The 17,745-nt window shown below is 38.8% G+C and overlaps 1 protein-coding gene across 1 annotated transcript in view; it reads left to right on the top strand.

The window, feature by feature from the left end:
• Nucleotides 1–17,745, top strand: part of ptprga (protein tyrosine phosphatase receptor type Ga) — a 297,193-nt gene that overhangs the window by 51,771 nt on the left and 227,677 nt on the right. The window contains exon 2 of the mRNA XM_016231834.1: nucleotides 13,732–13,824. Within this exon, the coding sequence (XP_016087320.1) occupies nucleotides 13,732–13,824 (93 nt within the window). The remainder of the gene's footprint in view (nucleotides 1–13,731; nucleotides 13,825–17,745) is intronic.

Here is a 17,745-nt window from a genome sequence, read left to right as displayed (position 1 = left end):
TACCGCTTCCACCCCCATTTCATAGGTGTATAATTAGATTTGGTAGTCCAATGAGAAATACATTTCATAGGTATGTTTTATCAGCTGAAAATACGTTTCACCAGTTCTCCTCGTTTATTAGTTGGATTCACTTCAGCACACCGACGTCTTATCGGAAATTGCTTTGAGTCGCTATCACCAGGCATTTTACTTACAAATGTCTAATTGAGGGACTTTATTTTTGCCACCGTTGAAGCCATGTCACTGCGTTTGGCGTCGTGCTAAGCTACACTACGAGCGAGGCACGTCTTTGTACATCCCTGTGGTATTTACGCAAATTCCAATTTTAATATCAGTCCCATGCACATTTGCGTCATCTGAAATGCATCAGATTTTTGGATCTGTATGTTGTTCTCCATTTCTGGTAGATTATCTTTGAATAAATGGGGGGAATTTATGAGATATCTCTTTTTAGCTTTACTCCTTTAAGCCAGGATGAATCATACTTGCAGATTGAGAAACTGCAGGTACCACTGAAGTCCATTTTGGTGAAAACCTGGAAATCTGACTCACTAATTGGCCTCATTTTCTTTGCAATCATAATCCACGGGGTGGCTGATAGTGTGAAGCTCAAACTTTGTGAAACAGATGTGGTTAGATAAAAGCTTTTTTTAATTTTTTTTACTCTATTGGAAACCAAATGTATTTTTTTATGCTCTTTAAATGGAAAGTCAACATGAAATCATAACTGTCCTAATATACATCCCGGGTCTTTTATGTATTCCTCAGTGCGTGTTGTTTGCTTGCATAATTTTTTTATCAAAGTGTAAAAACCTCTAAAACAACTTTACATTTGCACAGATATCACCTAGGCCACACAGCCTATTGGTTATGTTAGCTAAATAGTTATTTAGCCAATATTTTAGGCTAGTTTTAGGCTATTCGATTCTTATATTTTAGGCTATTCTAGGCTAGTATTGTAATGTATGTACAGTATATGTATAATATATAAAATAAACTTATTTTATATTGTAATAATATTTCCAAATATTACAGTTTGGAATTTTTTTTTTTTTTTACAAAATACTGTAAACGCAGCATTGGTGAGCACTGAGACTAACAGCTCCTTCCTACAGTTCATGTCTTGCATTTATCTTTATCATATAGGATCACCTCTGACCATTTCCCATCTCAGCCCATTTCCCATGTCTCCATGATTTCAGCACAAAGTAAAAGTGTGGTGAATGTTATATTTGGAAGCGCCACACTGAGTGAAATAAGCTAAATAAGCATGATTCAGATATGAGCGTGTGATGAATGTAGGTGTGTAATCTACTGAGGCTGCAATCCGCAGGCCCTCGCTGCCACATGCCGCATTCACTATATTTATCATATTGAATATGTGCCAGCAAACACTCACGTGCACAACAAATTATAAAAACAAATTGCAAGTTCCCTGCGTCTCTTTAATACATCACTTCCTGTCTTTGATGTCTCTGGGAAGCACAGTTTTGCTCTGCTGTCGTCTCAGGATTTCAAATGGAATTTTACAGAGCAGCGCATGAGGAGGAAAAAAATCAGCCCCTGTCCCTCCCTCTCTCTGAACATAAACCGACACACACACACACACACACACACACACACTCAAATGCATTCAAACACACACCACCTTCTTTATGCCTCTGAATTGTTGATGCATTGTTTATACTCTTTTAATCAGTTCAAATTAGTCACTCCAAATGCCACCGTTATTTCATATACACAGAAGAATATGAAGTGCCACATAAAAAAACCATACTTATCAGCCGAGAGAGCGAGCGAGGTAAGAACAGGGATTGCTTTCACCTCCTCTTTCTCCTTCCTTCCAAAGTGGTTTAAGTGTATTTTTAATGGGATGCCGAATTGAGAGCTTTTCCACAGATGCTTTCCGAGCTTTACCGCTTCCACCCCCATTTCATAGGTGTATAATTAGATTTGGTAGTCCAATGAGAAATACATTTCATAGGTATGTTTTATCAGCTGAAAATACGTTTCACCAGTTCTCCTCGTTTATTAGTTGGATTCACTTCAGCACACCGACGTCTTATCGGAAATTGCTTTGAGTCGCTATCACCAGGCATTTTACTTACAAATGTCTAATTGAGGGACTTTATTTTTGCCACCGTTGAAGCCATGTCACTGCGTTTGGCGTCGTGCTAAGCTACACTACGAGCGAGGCACGTCTTTGTACATCCCTGTGGTATTTACGCAAATTCCAATTTTAATATCAGTCCCATGCACATTTGCGTCATCTGAAATGCATCAGATTTTTGGATCTGTATGTTGTTCTCCATTTCTGGTAGATTATCTTTGAATAAATGGGGGGAATTTATGAGATATCTCTTTTTAGCTTTACTCCTTTAAGCCAGGATGAATCATACTTGCAGATTGAGAAACTGCAGGTACCACTGAAGTCCATTTTGGTGAAAACCTGGAAATCTGACTCACTAATTGGCCTCATTTTCTTTGCAATCATAATCCACGGGGTGGCTGATAGTGTGAAGCTCAAACTTTGTGAAACAGATGTGGTTAGATAAAAGCTTTTTTTAATTTTTTTTACTCTATTGGAAACCAAATGTATTTTTTTATGCTCTTTAAATGGAAAGTCAACATGAAATCATAACTGTCCTAATATACATCCCGGGTCTTTTATGTATTCCTCAGTGCGTGTTGTTTGCTTGCATAATTTTTTTATCAAAGTGTAAAAACCTCTAAAACAACTTTACATTTGCACAGATATCACCTAGGCCACACAGCCTATTGGTTATGTTAGCTAAATAGTTATTTAGCCAATATTTTAGGCTAGTTTTAGGCTATTCGATTCTTATATTTTAGGCTATTCTAGGCTAGTATTGTAATGTATGTACAGTATATGTATAATATATAAAATAAACTTATTTTATATTGTAATAATATTTCCAAATATTACAGTTTGGAATTTTTTTTTTTTTTTACAAAATACTGTAAACGCAGCATTGGTGAGCACTGAGACTAACAGCTCCTTCCTACAGTTCATGTCTTGCATTTATCTTTATCATATAGGATCACCTCTGACCATTTCCCATCTCAGCCCATTTCCCATGTCTCCATGATTTCAGCACAAAGTAAAAGTGTGGTGAATGTTATATTTGGAAGCGCCACACTGAGTGAAATAAGCTAAATAAGCATGATTCAGATATGAGCGTGTGATGAATGTAGGTGTGTAATCTACTGAGGCTGCAATCCGCAGGCCCTCGCTGCCACATGCCGCATTCACTATATTTATCATATTGAATATGTGCCAGCAAACACTCACGTGCACAACAAATTATAAAAACAAATTGCAAGTTCGCAAACAGCCTAAAGCAAAGTTGTATGAACATTACACATGCCACGTCCATGACAACCTGACGATATGAATGATGCGTGATATTGTGTATGTGTGTGTAGTCATGGTCGATCACACAGTTTGTTCTGGTTGACAGTGCTTTGTTTGGTTTAAAAGCTTTGCAGCCACCAGATGGTTTTCCTTCCATGAAGCAGTGGGTCTGTCATTAGCCACTGGCAGGGGGGGAGAGCTTGTTGTTTGCATTGGGCCAGCGCTGAGCTGTGTGTGGCTGTGTGTGTGTTTATAGAATAGGGGTCTCATCACCTCATGTGGGTGTTAATCGAATTTCCACGTTCACGAATTACATGTCCAACACTTTGCCGTGTCCAGCCGTGGTGGGATTACACTGTGGAAATCTTGACGTCGACTCCCCATTCACAGCCTTCGCGCTTGTTTTCCACACTACAAACAATCATTTCATATGCGTGGCTGTCTTAATCTGGTCTGCGCTCGTAAATTGAGTTTCTAGTGCCTTGGTGTGTTTGCCAAAACCTAAACACTTGCTACATTGACTTCAAGAAAGCTCCGAGAGAGTATACGAGCTATATTAGCTAATAATCAATGATAGAAGTATAGAGTTGTGAAATTGTCATTTTGACAGCTTAGGCCAAATAATATTTGCTTCTTTGGCATTTGTTATGCAATCTTCAGAGGAATCAGTAATTTTCAAACTATTACAGAATGCGTACACATTATTTACATTTCCCCTTTTGGTTGCGCAATGCAGGTCACTGTATATATATATATATATATATATATATATATATATATATACAACAAAATGAAGGGGAACATTTTTACATTTATTTATCTATAAATGTCTGCCAAATCAAAGTTATGAAGTTCAGAAAGAAAACCATTAAACAGGAAATTATGTCATTATATCAGATTATTTATTATACAACAGAGGAACTTCTTAGGCACTTTTGGTCTCTTGTTAAATATAACATATGTTACAGTAAAGGTTTTACATGCCAAATGCAGCAACCCACTCATAAATATAAAGACATTTAGGAATTAATAATCAATGATACTTGTACAAGTAGATTTTTACCATGAAAAAAAAAGTTTTGGGGGAGAAAAAAAAACATTTTGAAAGTAATTATTACAGCCTATACTCTCACATGCCTTCAAGGTGTAAGAGTTGTTGCTTACACCATTTATACCTGCTTACATTACATTTTTAGAGTGTTTAAATTTGAATTTTAGTTGAAAGTGGTATTAAAGGCTTTCAAAACCCTGTGAAAGATTTCCAAGAACCTAGCAGATGTGTTTAAACTAGATTTTTAATTTCCTTTATCTTGGACAATCTACTTTGTCTTGTTTGAAAAAATAAGTATGTAAGCAAATAAATAAATAAGTTATAGAATGGCCTGTAGACTTAAATTGCAAGTCAAGAAACGGTAACATAGATGCTCATATATTAGCTTTTACTGTGTATTGCAACTGGAGAAAGGTTTTAGATGGTGATAGATGTGTCTCTTCGTATTAAATCAGGATAAGAGAGAGAAAAAAAATACGTTTTTAACAACAAAAGATGCATTTTTCACCTTTTGAGAGGTGAGCACATTTCCCCTCTGTATCGGTTATGCATTTCACATTCTTCTCTCCGTTTACTTCTGTGCTGACATTTTCTGTGTCCAAGGCCGTATTGGTGTTTGAGCAGTAATATATTAGCTGCGACCTGCGAGGTCACCCCTTTTGCATGAAGGAGCGCCACGGGTCTCAGTATCGATTCAAAATGATTAGCCGGATGGCGGCAGCGTATGTGGTGTAAGGCTAAACACACTGCCTTTTCTCTTTCCAGATGAGGTTATGAAACACATGCAGTCACCTACGCACAAAACGAGAGCTGTAAAATGCGTGCTTCTACTTAAAACTCAAATATGAAACATTCACATGTTTAAAAACACTAGAACGTTGCACCTCTGTCAGCAAAGTCATGTTTGTGGCAGAATTAAACTCATCTCTGTCAAACCGAACAGGTTGGTGATGACTAATTGTTTAAAAAAAAATGTAAATGAGACCTGGAGAAAGATCCCAAGTGAGACAAATGACATTCATGAGAATTTGACGCAAGAAATGCGATATCTACCGTTGTGATTTATTCATACGGAAGATCTGTGAAGCATATTGCAGAGGCCAAAGAACATTCGCAGTTTCACAGAACACATGGCGGCCTGGTTGGGATCCAGTCCTTCTGTGAAAGCGCTGTTCGCGTTATGAATTTTGTTTCAAATGACAATGCAATTCTCATTGGGTGTGGATCTATTCCATGTTTTGTTTTTTTTGCCCACACCAATTCTTATGTTCACAAAATCTTTCTCACATTCTTTGGGTAATCAGATCACAGAGGCACTAGGGACTGTTGGTTTTTAGTGAACTTTGGCTGCGGGTGTATATAATGAAATTCTCCGGTGCAGCATGAAGGACTAATGAAGCCAGCATAATGCAGTGCCTGAAAGACTCCAAGGAGTTCTGGGAGAAAGAGAGAGAGAGAGTAAGATATACCGAGAGCATTCCTGGCATTTGGTAGGAACCTCGTGGGACTGAACTCCACGGCCAGTTCTAGCTTTTGTATGCAAATAGAAGGGAGGGGAAGTAGAGTGTTATTTCGAGGTCTTGTCTTTTTTCTCTCGTTTCCTGTGAGCCCGATTTCCATGCCCGAACGTCCTGCCCTGAGGCGCCCCCTTTTCCACACACTTCGAACACAAACACACGGCGTCCACTGGAGCGGCGCCAGCGTCTCCTCCCAGTCTCAGCCACGGGAAGCAGTTTTCTCATTCTCTCTCCTCATGAGGACTGAGTGCTGTCTAATCGAGGCTCTTGCAGTTCGCTCCGCCAGCGTCTTTAGCATTCTTAATGCCCCGCTATGAGTGTGAGGGTTCGCTAATCACAAACAGGTGCAAAAATGATTAAGCACCTCCTTTCCTGCTTGTATACAGTGTGTGATTCGCACACACATGCTTATGACCCCCATGTATCAGTTAAATAGGTTTTGGGTGTTTATTTTGCATATGTTCTTCTATTTATAGCAAGCAGTAGGGTGTAATATGTGTGTTTGAACAATTTTTTAAAAGGGATGCATTTGTGAAGATCTTTAGATAGATTTTCTGTAACAACAAAAATAGTTGCTAAGGGATTAATGCACCAAATACCCTAAAAATACAGAATGATATATGCCATACATATGGAGCTGGTTATGTAATGCAAATATCAAAAAAAGGTGTGCACATCCAAAACTCGAATTTGGCTCAGGTGCAGGACAACAAAACAACAGTTAAAAAAAAAAAAAAGATAGATGGTATTGTGCGTGATGATACAATGTGTACTAAGAGATGGAGATATATGTAAATGTTGTTGAATGGAAGCTATGCTAATTTCATTGTACGTGTGCATAATTACAACAAAAGGCATTCATTCATTCATGACATGTCAAAACATTGCTCTGTTGTTGTAAAAAAAACTTTCTGGAGCTGTAATTTCAATGTGCGGACATCAAAATGCATCACAATATATGAATCACAAATATTCCATTACAATAGTTTTAACAGAGACAATTATCTTTTTGGAGGACTCTGAGAAACATGAACTGGAGTTTATAGCACACATTCGGTTTTATCCGACATAGATGAATGCGAATCTGGAAACATTTTATTATACTGGTTGCTGTACTTATCGTGAAAGTTCGGAAATGTCCGGTGAGTAGTGTCAAAAGATTAAGTGCTGTACCAGATGCGCTTCCGAGCAAGTTTACTTTTAGAAAAGCCATACATATGGAGCTGGTTATGTGATGCAAACATCAAAATCTATTTGTGTTCAAATTAATTCAGAAATGTGCTAAGGTAAAAGTCTTTTGAGGTTATACATTAAGTTATAAACATAATATTTTGCAAGGAAATTGATTTGATATATATTAATATATTGATAATCTGGCCTTGTAATCATAATTTGTTGTTGGTAAATTGTTTTTGCTGTTGGTATTTTACTTCCACTAGTGTTCGTTTCAGATAACTGCAGGGAATTTCATGTGCATGTTGATTTTGTAGTTTTGCAAAACTAGGCAGAGGCAAGTTTTTCCAGTGAACCCATGTTGTTCCTTATTGTCTCCAATAGAACCTGACCAAATTAGATCCTGTCGATGTCAAAAATGTTGGATTCTTTTTGAGGGGGTCAACTGCCATTTGTGATCTATGGGAATGCTAACGGCTGGCTTTCTTCAGGTTTTATAGCCTTAATTATTACTGGCCCGATAATGAATGTACAGTGGGACTGTGTGCTTCTAATGCATTGGCCAATCATTCATGTTGTGTTTTTAACCTAATTGGTCAAAGAGTGACAGTACACTGTTTGCTTTTGTTATAAATGGCTTTTGCCATCAGTGTGGCTGGATGCAGCTTTTGGAGACCAAAGACAGTCTAGTTCATCTCTCTTTCTCTCCCCGTGGACTATCTTTAAGGGCAACCATCATTACTTCAAATTATGTTATTATGTCTAACAGTGTCGCCTGGCGCTGCCAGCACCATTTTTCTTTCTCCCTCTCACTGTCTCTCCCCTTTCTCATTCGCTCATTCCCTATTTGACACACACACACACACACAGTCACACACTGCTTGCCAGCTGCTTAGGCGCCTTCCGATTTAATAACAGTCCGTTCCTCTTAGTCTCCTTCTTTTTCGCTCTTTTGGACTCAGTGCTCTATAAACAAGAGACCTCCTGTCTTGTCCTTGAAGTCATTAAGATAGCTGCTTAGCCACAGGACTCTGATGTAGACAAAACAAACGGTACAAAGGCTGATGTCTCGAGACCTCAAAGCCTTTGTCCTGTTAGATTCACAGTGTGGCATGTTTTTAATCACAGCATGGATGGGACGCAAATTCCCTTACCAGTGCTTGACGAGTCTACGGGCACTGTTATTGAAATGCGAACAAGACACAGGAGAGTTTTGCACACTCGATGCAAACACGTCACCTCTCTTCACAGCTGTGGGAGTTGAACCACAGTAGGCTGAAGCAGCTGTCTGCTGTCGGCTGTTGGCCTTGCTATGTGGCATCTGTTACAGATATTTCTTCTCATGTGCCTTGACCTTCAAGCATCTCTTGAAGAGAAATAAAAGGACCCGTTCTTCATTTCACTTTCTTCCCCTCTTTTCTTTTCTCCGTCTGTCTCAACAGAGATAAAAGCACACCAACACTCCTTTCAACCTACACGGCGATGGTGCCAAGAAAAATGTATTTCTTAACTGAAAAAGGCGTGCCGGCCCTTTAATATGTTTCTTTTGAATCAGGAACCACCAACATCAGTTGCCAGTTGTCTCGGGCCCTGTAATGAAGGTCTCTAGTAAGGTCCACTATAGAATAGACAACTCATTGACCCAGGGACGGCTGGCCCATCTATAAATTTTATCCTGAGCACTTTTACCAGAAACTCTTAAAAACATGCTACTGTAGATTGAAGCAGTAAAATTAAATTCTTCCCGTAAGAATACCAGAATTCTGGAGGTGAATTAAATAAATAAATATTTTATTTTAAAATATACCTATTATAAATATACCTATTTTTATAATATAACCTATTTTAAAGTCTTAATTTACAGCATTTCAAATAATTTTGAGGCCTGCTGACACATAGTCAGCTACCTCATTTTTTGGCTCTCAAGCCAGTTTTGTTTTTTATTTTTTGAGAGAGTGGTACCATTTTGGTTTAAAAAAGGATAATAGGGATCCCAGCAGTCAGCTGATACTATACTCAAAGTAAATTACATTAAAGAAAGCTGATCCTGTCTCAAATATTGCACTAATTCCACACAAAATGTACATTGTCTGCTTTTTGCTAAAATGAGTTTGACTTCTCCGTGCCAGTGGTTGTACATTATAAATGTTCCTAGTTGTAATTTGCATTCAAATGAAGCCAAATATTTGGATTAAGTCAAAAGAGGATTAATATTGACTGAGATTTTAAAGCTATACATCAGTGTTGTAGGGGAGACAGGGACTAGTTGTCACAGAGGAGTAATGTAGTAACTGTAAAATTGAGCGAGTCCTGATAGTTCTACTACAAGTGCCATGTTTTGTTTTTTGAACATCAAACCATGCACCAATGTCATTTTTCATAATAAATTACCATGGTACAGACACTGTACTTCATATATGGACATGATGTTCCTGATTGGCATGAGAAGTGAAGCATGGTGTTACGGGAAAAGGGGTTGAAGTCATTTTTTTAATGCTCTCAACTTTAATGCCCTAATCTGTGTTTCTTTCATCTTTCCTAGTGTGTTCTCGCTGTATGTCTGGACCGATTTAGGCAACAGATGTTTCTCCATGTGTGTAAAAGCATGTGCATCTTTGCACAGGACGGTGGGGTATATATGTGTCCTGGATGCGCCCACATGGTGAACGCCCTTCAGGAGAGACTGTAGGAGAATATTAATAAATCCATTAGGACACACATACACATGCTGACCCCTCCTGTCCAAAAAGACAAAAGCAAAATCAAGGTTAAGTGCATGAATGTGAATGCCTGATGTGCATTTCAATGAAGTCGGAACAAACTTGAAATTCAAAACTATCTAACCGAAACAATTAAGCATGAGAACAGATTTTACCCTCAGGCTGAAGTCACCATTAATAACTGAATGTCAGTCAGAATTGAATAATGTACACTCACAGCATTTTTTTTTCATTTAGAACATTGCATACTAAATATATACATACTACTTCATACAGTTCTATAGTTTACCTAATTTTATTGTAAGTATTCTGTTTAATTCATACACACAGTGGCCCCAAAATGTATTTGGCCATTTCACCATATGAATTTCTAGATAATAAATTATCAGTGCTTGTTTTAACATATCAATAAATTAACCCCAAAATCACCTAAATCAATTATATTCTTGCAACCATTCAGCATCCTGTCATATATCAAAGTTACCATGGAATTACTATCTGATACAATCCTTTTTTTAAGGGCCTGCACAGTATTTTCCTCTCACTTTTCCTCTATATTGTGCATCTAGTATTATATGATTATCTTCGGAGTAAGTCTTAGAGTCCTTGCAAGGGCAAACTTACCTGTCCAATACATTTCTGATTCTTTCCTCGGATAAACTTACCACTCAGGCAGAGTATGGCTGTATGATTTTGTGTACCTGAGTTTTTGGTATTTGATTCTGGATTCAGAAGACTTGTGTTCCACAGGTGACGACAACATTAGCTTAAAAGCTAGCATGGTATGTGAGAATGAGTTTAAACAATGATTGGCCCGTCCTCCACAAAAGCAATCTCTGAGTGGCAGTAAGACGACATCGCATGGCTCCTCCGAGACTTGTCTCATTGAGTGTTCCGGAATCCGCATCAGAAAATGAAGCCCTCATAATTCTCCTCGTTCTATCGTTGTTTCTGTGGAGACAGCCTGACAAAAACGTCAACTCCCAATATCTTCTTCATAAAACTCTGCAGCTCTAATAGAGGGATGTAAATCAATTACATCAGAATTAATTTAAAAGAGTCGGGCTAGATGGAACCCCTGGCGCCAGTTTGATCACAGAAGGCATGCATACACTGGCATCGACAGTTGATTCTAGATTTTGAAAGATTGTGCTTTAGGCCAGTGTTGCTTGTTTTTGAACAATATGACATTCTTTTGGTGTGTGTGTGCGTGATGTTAGCCCAACCTCATGCGTTCTCTTGATCGTGTGTGTGTGTGTGTGTGTGTGTGTGTGTGTACACAAAGGCTCTTTGCGCATTTTGGGCTGAATTGATGCTGATTGATCTGGACAGGGTCTGGAGGATAGATGATTGTGTGTGTATGTGTGTGTGTTGACATCTGTGCTTGGTGTGGTGTGTTTGTAATCTGGCTACTGTATGATTTGTTGTTTTTCCAGTGGTGGCTGATTGTTCTCTGTATCTCTTGGTAACTAACTCTTTCTCTCTCTCTCTCTCTCTATCTCTGATCCCCCCTCCTGCTCCTAAAACAGGGCAAGAGATGGAATTTTCTCCATTTCAGTACCCAAAGCAGGGGCAGAGGGTGTCAAACTCATTTTTGTTTTTAGCTTGCCCCATATACCACAGAAATGAAACAATCAAAATGTGTGTGTGTGAGACTTAGCTCTGCCATACTTGACAGTGTGTGCACTTCACTGGACATGTTCCCTTTCTTGTAAGTGGCTTCATCTCTGTATGTGTGTGTGTTTCTAAGCCATTCTGGAAAATGTCCCTTGCAGTTAGCAAAATTTGACCGAAATACATTTGGGGATCCTCGAAAGGAAAATAGTTTAAGTGTAAAAATAATAATAAAAATATATTTTAGATGTAGGGAAAACCATTGTCAGTGTTGTCTAATGCACCAGTGCATTGAACTCTATGAGGCAAAGCATCAAACTATAGCTATGCATGGATGTAAACAGGTTTAACAAACCCTGTTTGTCATCAACCTGTCGAAACATAGTTGGGAATTACAAACTAAATTCCATGACATATTACAAGAAAATGAGAAGAGACTGATTTTATCATTATATTGAATGAGACAGTGTTGAAGGCCTACAGTGACATTCTAAGAATCATTATACACATTAGATATCACATACAAAATGAAAAGTTAAGTAGTAAAATCACCCTTCAAACGCTAACTTTAGGGTTTGGCTAAATCTATGGCATATCCAATTTATATATCTTGATTTACATGGGTGCACATCTGAAAACAGTCCCACACAAAAAGATAAGTCGCCTGTGAAGTGTCTCTTAAAGCATTTTCCATCATCTGGCCAAATGGTCCTGATCACAGTAACATTTATTACAAACCACTTTATGGATCTATTTCTCAACCATACTCAGGACAGGCAAACCATGCTGATGCTAGTGACTCATGATTGGTCATGTACATTCTAATTCTGATTTATCAGCACCACAACGGAAACAGAAAGCATAACCATGTCATTGAGCCCAGATCAGTAAAGAACAATGAAAAGAGCAGTAACCAGTCAGCCCAATGGTAAGGCCTGTCCTAAAGGAAAAGCTTTTAATTGGTTGCTCAATGTAAGAGGCTTGGTTTGCCATACAAATAACTTTAGGTTAGGTTATGTTTGTTCAACTTCTACATATTACCTTTTTCTATTCACCCTCTAAACTGTCCATATTCTCTTTCCTAAAAGGTATCTCCAGCCTGCTTCCTGGCAGCCCCTTGTGTGCCACAGAGCCCTGACAACTTTCCCTAAAATGGCCCTGTTGGGTTGAAACATTGTGCCTCTCTTTGTTTGAATGTTGAGTCACAATCAAACAAGGTGTTGTTGCCCAATTATTTGGTTGTTTAAAGCATTCATGCTCCATTGTTGAAGACATCTGAATGAGAGAAAAGATGGCCTGGAGTGCAATGATGTGTAGGCGCAGGTGTTTGCGGAGTGACGTAGGAGCTGGTACTGGCCAAAGGCCAAAAACAAATGCTTTCTCTTCTTGAAACAAGTGACCATGTGAGTAAACCGCTAGAGCTGGGTATGGGAAGGTAGACCGGTTTGGAAGAGATCTCTGAAACATGGAAACGAAGAAAGCAAGACTCTAGAAGAGGTCGACTCAGCTGCTGATGTACTGACTCCTCAGAGCGGCCAAAGGAGAATTCCGGGTCTCTCCAACAGAGTTACTTCCATGAAGTAAACTTCGGAGTGTTGGAGAGAGGGAGACAGCTTCATTGATGGATGGAAAGGGACAAAAGGAGGAAGGCAGTGATTGAGAGAAAGAGAAAGAAAGCATGAGTGGCATATCGGGAAAATGGCGACTAAACCCAGCATGCCGCATTGCATAATTACATTTTCTGTTCAAAGAGAATCGACAATCAATAATGTAATTCATAAAGAAGCTATAGCATACCCTCTCATTGGCATTCACTGCCATGCCCGAGCCGCTATCCTGAAGAATTAGAGCAGCGAGGAGCAGAAGGCAGTTTGTCATTGAAACAAAAAGTCACTCATTGTTCATATCAGAATGTACTGTACTTACCCAGCATGCTTGGAGAGAGAGAGGGTCCTTGTAAATTGCATTATGTTTTGAGTGATGGCTTTTAGGCAGTGTGTCCTTGTTACCGTAGTGTGGTCAGCACATCCACACACACACAGCAGTGAACACACACACACACACACACCGTGTACACACACAACCGGAGCAGTGGGCAGCCATTTATGCTGCGGCACCCGGGGAGCAGTTGGGGGTTCGGGGTTTCACGACTTCCCAACAAATTTAGGAAATAGGACATGAAAATATGAGCTGAAGATTTAGGAATGGGATCACATGACCGCCCACATGTCCATCACAGCACATAATCTAAAACTATGTCTCATTATTTTTCTGTTTCAGCATTGGCTGAGGGGAACAAAGCAGAGCATCATGACCGGCCAATCGGTGACAGGCACCGCAGAGCGGCCGAAGAGTCCTACTGGGCTTACTCAGGTGAGTAAACTACACTCACACATACCGTACATAGTGACACCTCCGAAAGAGTAACATTTAAATTTCTTTCTTTCAAAAGCCATTGTGTTCTGCTACCACTAAAACACATGAACTGCCTCTGATAGACAGCTGGTCTTTCATCCAGAGCTGTCCACCTCACCCCCAAAGGCCTCGCCTTAGGGTCTCCCCTGGCTTTTGCTTTCAAGAATGCTTTGCTGTTGAGCAAGTGACTCATGTTGTCCCTCTGAGCAATATTTGCAGAAGAATAGCATTAATCTTTAACTGTGCCACCAAGCCTGCGGCAACCAATGATATTTATTTTATTTATTTAAATGCTTCCCCTTGTCCCTGCTGCGGTTCTCTGTTGTTTGCCAGTGTGATGGCTGGCCCCTTGCACAGATGTGGCCTACAACAAACACTCAGTTGCCTGCATTACTGGGATCTTGTGGTCTTTATGGTACTTTATCCACTATTTAACGTCCCACTACAATGTTAAAGCATCTTTCAGAGGAGCATTTATGGATAGTCAACGCATTCAATGCCAGAGTAGTGTCAGTAGTAAAACTATTTTTATATCAGGCATTATGTGTAGAACTGTATGCTTATATGCTCTATTCAATTCACTGCTGAAAAGGGCTTGCTAAGATTGTAGCGTTAAAAGTCACAACCTGTGTATGTGTGTGTGTGTGCATATATTAGCACATCAAAGATGTCTTCAATCAAAGGATCTTGATGTTTTAGTGTTTTTATACATCTATTTTCAAGTGATAATTACACAGACTAACATTTGAATACTTCCTACAGGCTGACATTTGTCATCATTCTCTAGTGCACACGTTTGGATGTCTATGTTGGCATTGTCTGCTAGTGTCAGGGAAGCAAATTTGAAATTAGCTTGATAAGCTAATGTAAAATAGGTAAACTACAATCAAGTCGGCTACGTTAAAGCTAGCTGCTAAAAAGTAGTAATTAACACAAGAAAGCGTTTAAAAATATGAACTGTCTTGGCACAAAACAGTGAGAATCTTGTTCTGTACAGCTAGTTTTTGGAAAAAATTAGGCTGTTTAAGGAGAAGCTATTAACTTTTAGATAATTATCACATCTAATTAAAAAAAAGAAAAACTGTGACCCATAAACAATGAGGATGTTGTGCTATATACTTCTAGGTGTTGGAAGAATTAGCTAGTTGCTGAAAAAGCTACACTAAGCTATGGTCGACGAGTTTTTTTTTTTTAAAGAAGTCATATGATGTTGCTAAAAAAGAACATTATTTTGTGTATTTGGTGTAATGAAATGTGTTTATGCGGTTTAAGGTTCAAAAAACACATCTGAACATTTGGGTTGAAGTGTTCTGGAACAGTGTTGTAAATACAACTTAACCACTGATTTCTAGTCATGTCCTCTTTTGGAAGACCAAACTAAGTAGTTTCGCTTTCACAACGAAACACACAGTGTCACACACGGCGGCCGGCGGGCTTGAGAACGGCGCAGTCGGCGGATTCGACGAAGGAGCGGCCGGCAGGCTTGCGGCAACCACATGTGACAACCCCTGTCACAGTCTTCAGCCGGTGTGCCCAGGAGGGCCACCAGATGACTGTGTTCTGGGAGCACATGACTTGTGTTGTGTTTGTCTTTTGCCATGTGCTCTCTCCTGTCTATTGTCTGGCCCCTCCCATCTTGTTACCTCGTTATTGTTTTAGTTGCTCCACCTGTGTCTCCCTCGTTAGCCTCCTCATTTGGTTCCTATTTATTCTCCTTGTGTCTGCCGTCCTGTGCTGATCCGTCATTTCTCATTGTGTGTGTTTCGTGTCTGCATGTGTGCAGCTTTAGCTCTGCCTGTCTGTTTTTCCCCCTCGGGGTGGTTTGAGTTTGTTTTTGTTTCATTTTTTATGACTAAAATAAAGTGCCCTTATATGACCCCCTTAATAGTAATTCAATTTTAGTTAAAGGTGAAATTGAGTATCGAGTGGGACTACAGTATGCGTTTGCCTGACCAAACATTGGCTTGTGTCATGCAGCCCAGCATATCAGTCGATGAGATACTTTATTATGATATTCCCTTCTTGCGTAGTACAGAACTGTAGGCTTATGTTAAAAGCGTTGCATTATTCACATCAACCCTTGCCGTCCAGAGACAGGAGATGCTTCGTGCTCTTCAGTCAGGGGTTTGATGGGGTGGGTCACTGGGGCATCTGTGCCTGTTCCCACAGTTGGTGTGTAGTTTGCCCACTGTGTAGCAAACATCTCTGACATCAACCTGTGCAGAGGAAGGGAGAAAGAGCGTGCTATTTTTAGTCAGTCATGGATGGTAATGCAGCCAAGTCTGTCAAAAGTAGAGGCAATTAGTACAAGCTAATTAGCAAGTAAGTTTTAATCAGTAACCTGGTGAAAAGAAGAGAACATGAAGCCACATAATGAGGAAACTAGATAATTCATAAATACACAAAAATTTATAATTACCCTACAGAAACCGGCAACCCCCTACAGTGGCATTTGAGTCAATGACACGTCACTCTTTTTTCTTTATATATATATATATATATATATATATATAATTTTAGATTTTATAATATATTTATAATCCTTGGGTACTGGATTAGTCAGCACTCTGGACACTATACACACCAGTATATCTCTATTTTTATTTTTCGTATCAAATTTTCATATTGGCATTTTTGATATCCCTAGCTCAGACGATCTTACAAATCCCTGTTTTGCTAATGGCAATGTTTTTTTTTTTATTAACATAAATCAATAAAACTCTACACACTGATTCAGAGTCAATGTGTGTTCCTGAGTCAAATCCGCCTTCAGGTTTCTTATGCACGCCAAGGGTCCTAGAGTATGTTAAGCCTCTAAAACTGTGATTGCATGGCAAGATATCATAAAGCACGTGCTTACACACAACCGTGCGTTTTTATATCTCCACATGTGTTTTCTGGTGGTTATGTTTTCATGTTTTCATGAATGCAGTGGTGTAATGTAACAAAGTAGTAATACGTAGTAATAAGTAGTCTTTTTGTGAGAATCTGTACTTTACTTGAGTTTTAATATTTCTGTCAACTTTCACTTTTACTCGACTATATTTCCTAATTAAAATGTAGGCCTATACTTTTACTCCGGTACATTTCCCCAAAGCATATTCGTCACTTACTACAAAATAAAGATGGAAGAACACAGATTGCAAGAAAGCAGGTTTGACGGATCAGTGGTCTGGTGCTTGCAAGACTCCTAAAATAACAACTTAGCGCATGTGCAAACAGTGTTGCCGACTAATTTTCAGGGGAAGTTGCTAAAGGAAGGTTGATTTGTTCCTAAAAGTTGCCAAATGATGTTGTGATGTCATTGAGGGATGACGTCATTACGTAATCACGACGCAAAATTGTCAAATCTCAGCAAAAACATATATATTTTTATATGTTAATTTAGATTTGTTCGTAATAATATAAATGCATAATATAATATTAAAATATAAAAACTAATTTTTAAATACACTGAATTATTGAAAGCTTACAAATTTTTTAATGATTACAATTTAAGTTTTTTTTTATTATTATTAGCTAGTAAACAAGTAAAACTACACATGCTGAACAATTACACTTTTAAGCAGTGTATTGGTAGTTAGTTAGTATGCTACACTCTAAGAAAAGTCTGTAAAAAAATAGTGCACAATCTACTATGTTAAAGGGGTCATATGATGCGATTTCAAGTTTTCCTTTCTCTTTGGAGTGTTACAAGCTGTTCATGAATAGATAAGATCCCTGAAGTTGCAAGTCTCAAAACCAAAGAGATATTCTTTATCAAAGTTAAGACTCTGCCACGCCCCCCTAAAACGCCTCGTTCTAACACGCCCACACATATCTACCTCACTATGTGGAAATATTTGCATAATGCCGCCCAAATGTTCACGCAAAGAAAGA

Source organism: Sinocyclocheilus grahami, unplaced genomic scaffold (assembly GCF_001515645.1).
Source record: "Sinocyclocheilus grahami isolate Dianchi unplaced genomic scaffold, SAMN03320097.WGS_v1.1 scaffold400.1, whole genome shotgun sequence".
Classification (NCBI taxonomy): domain Eukaryota; kingdom Metazoa; phylum Chordata; class Actinopteri; order Cypriniformes; family Cyprinidae; genus Sinocyclocheilus; species Sinocyclocheilus grahami.
This window is presented reverse-complemented; position numbering and strand designations above follow the sequence as displayed.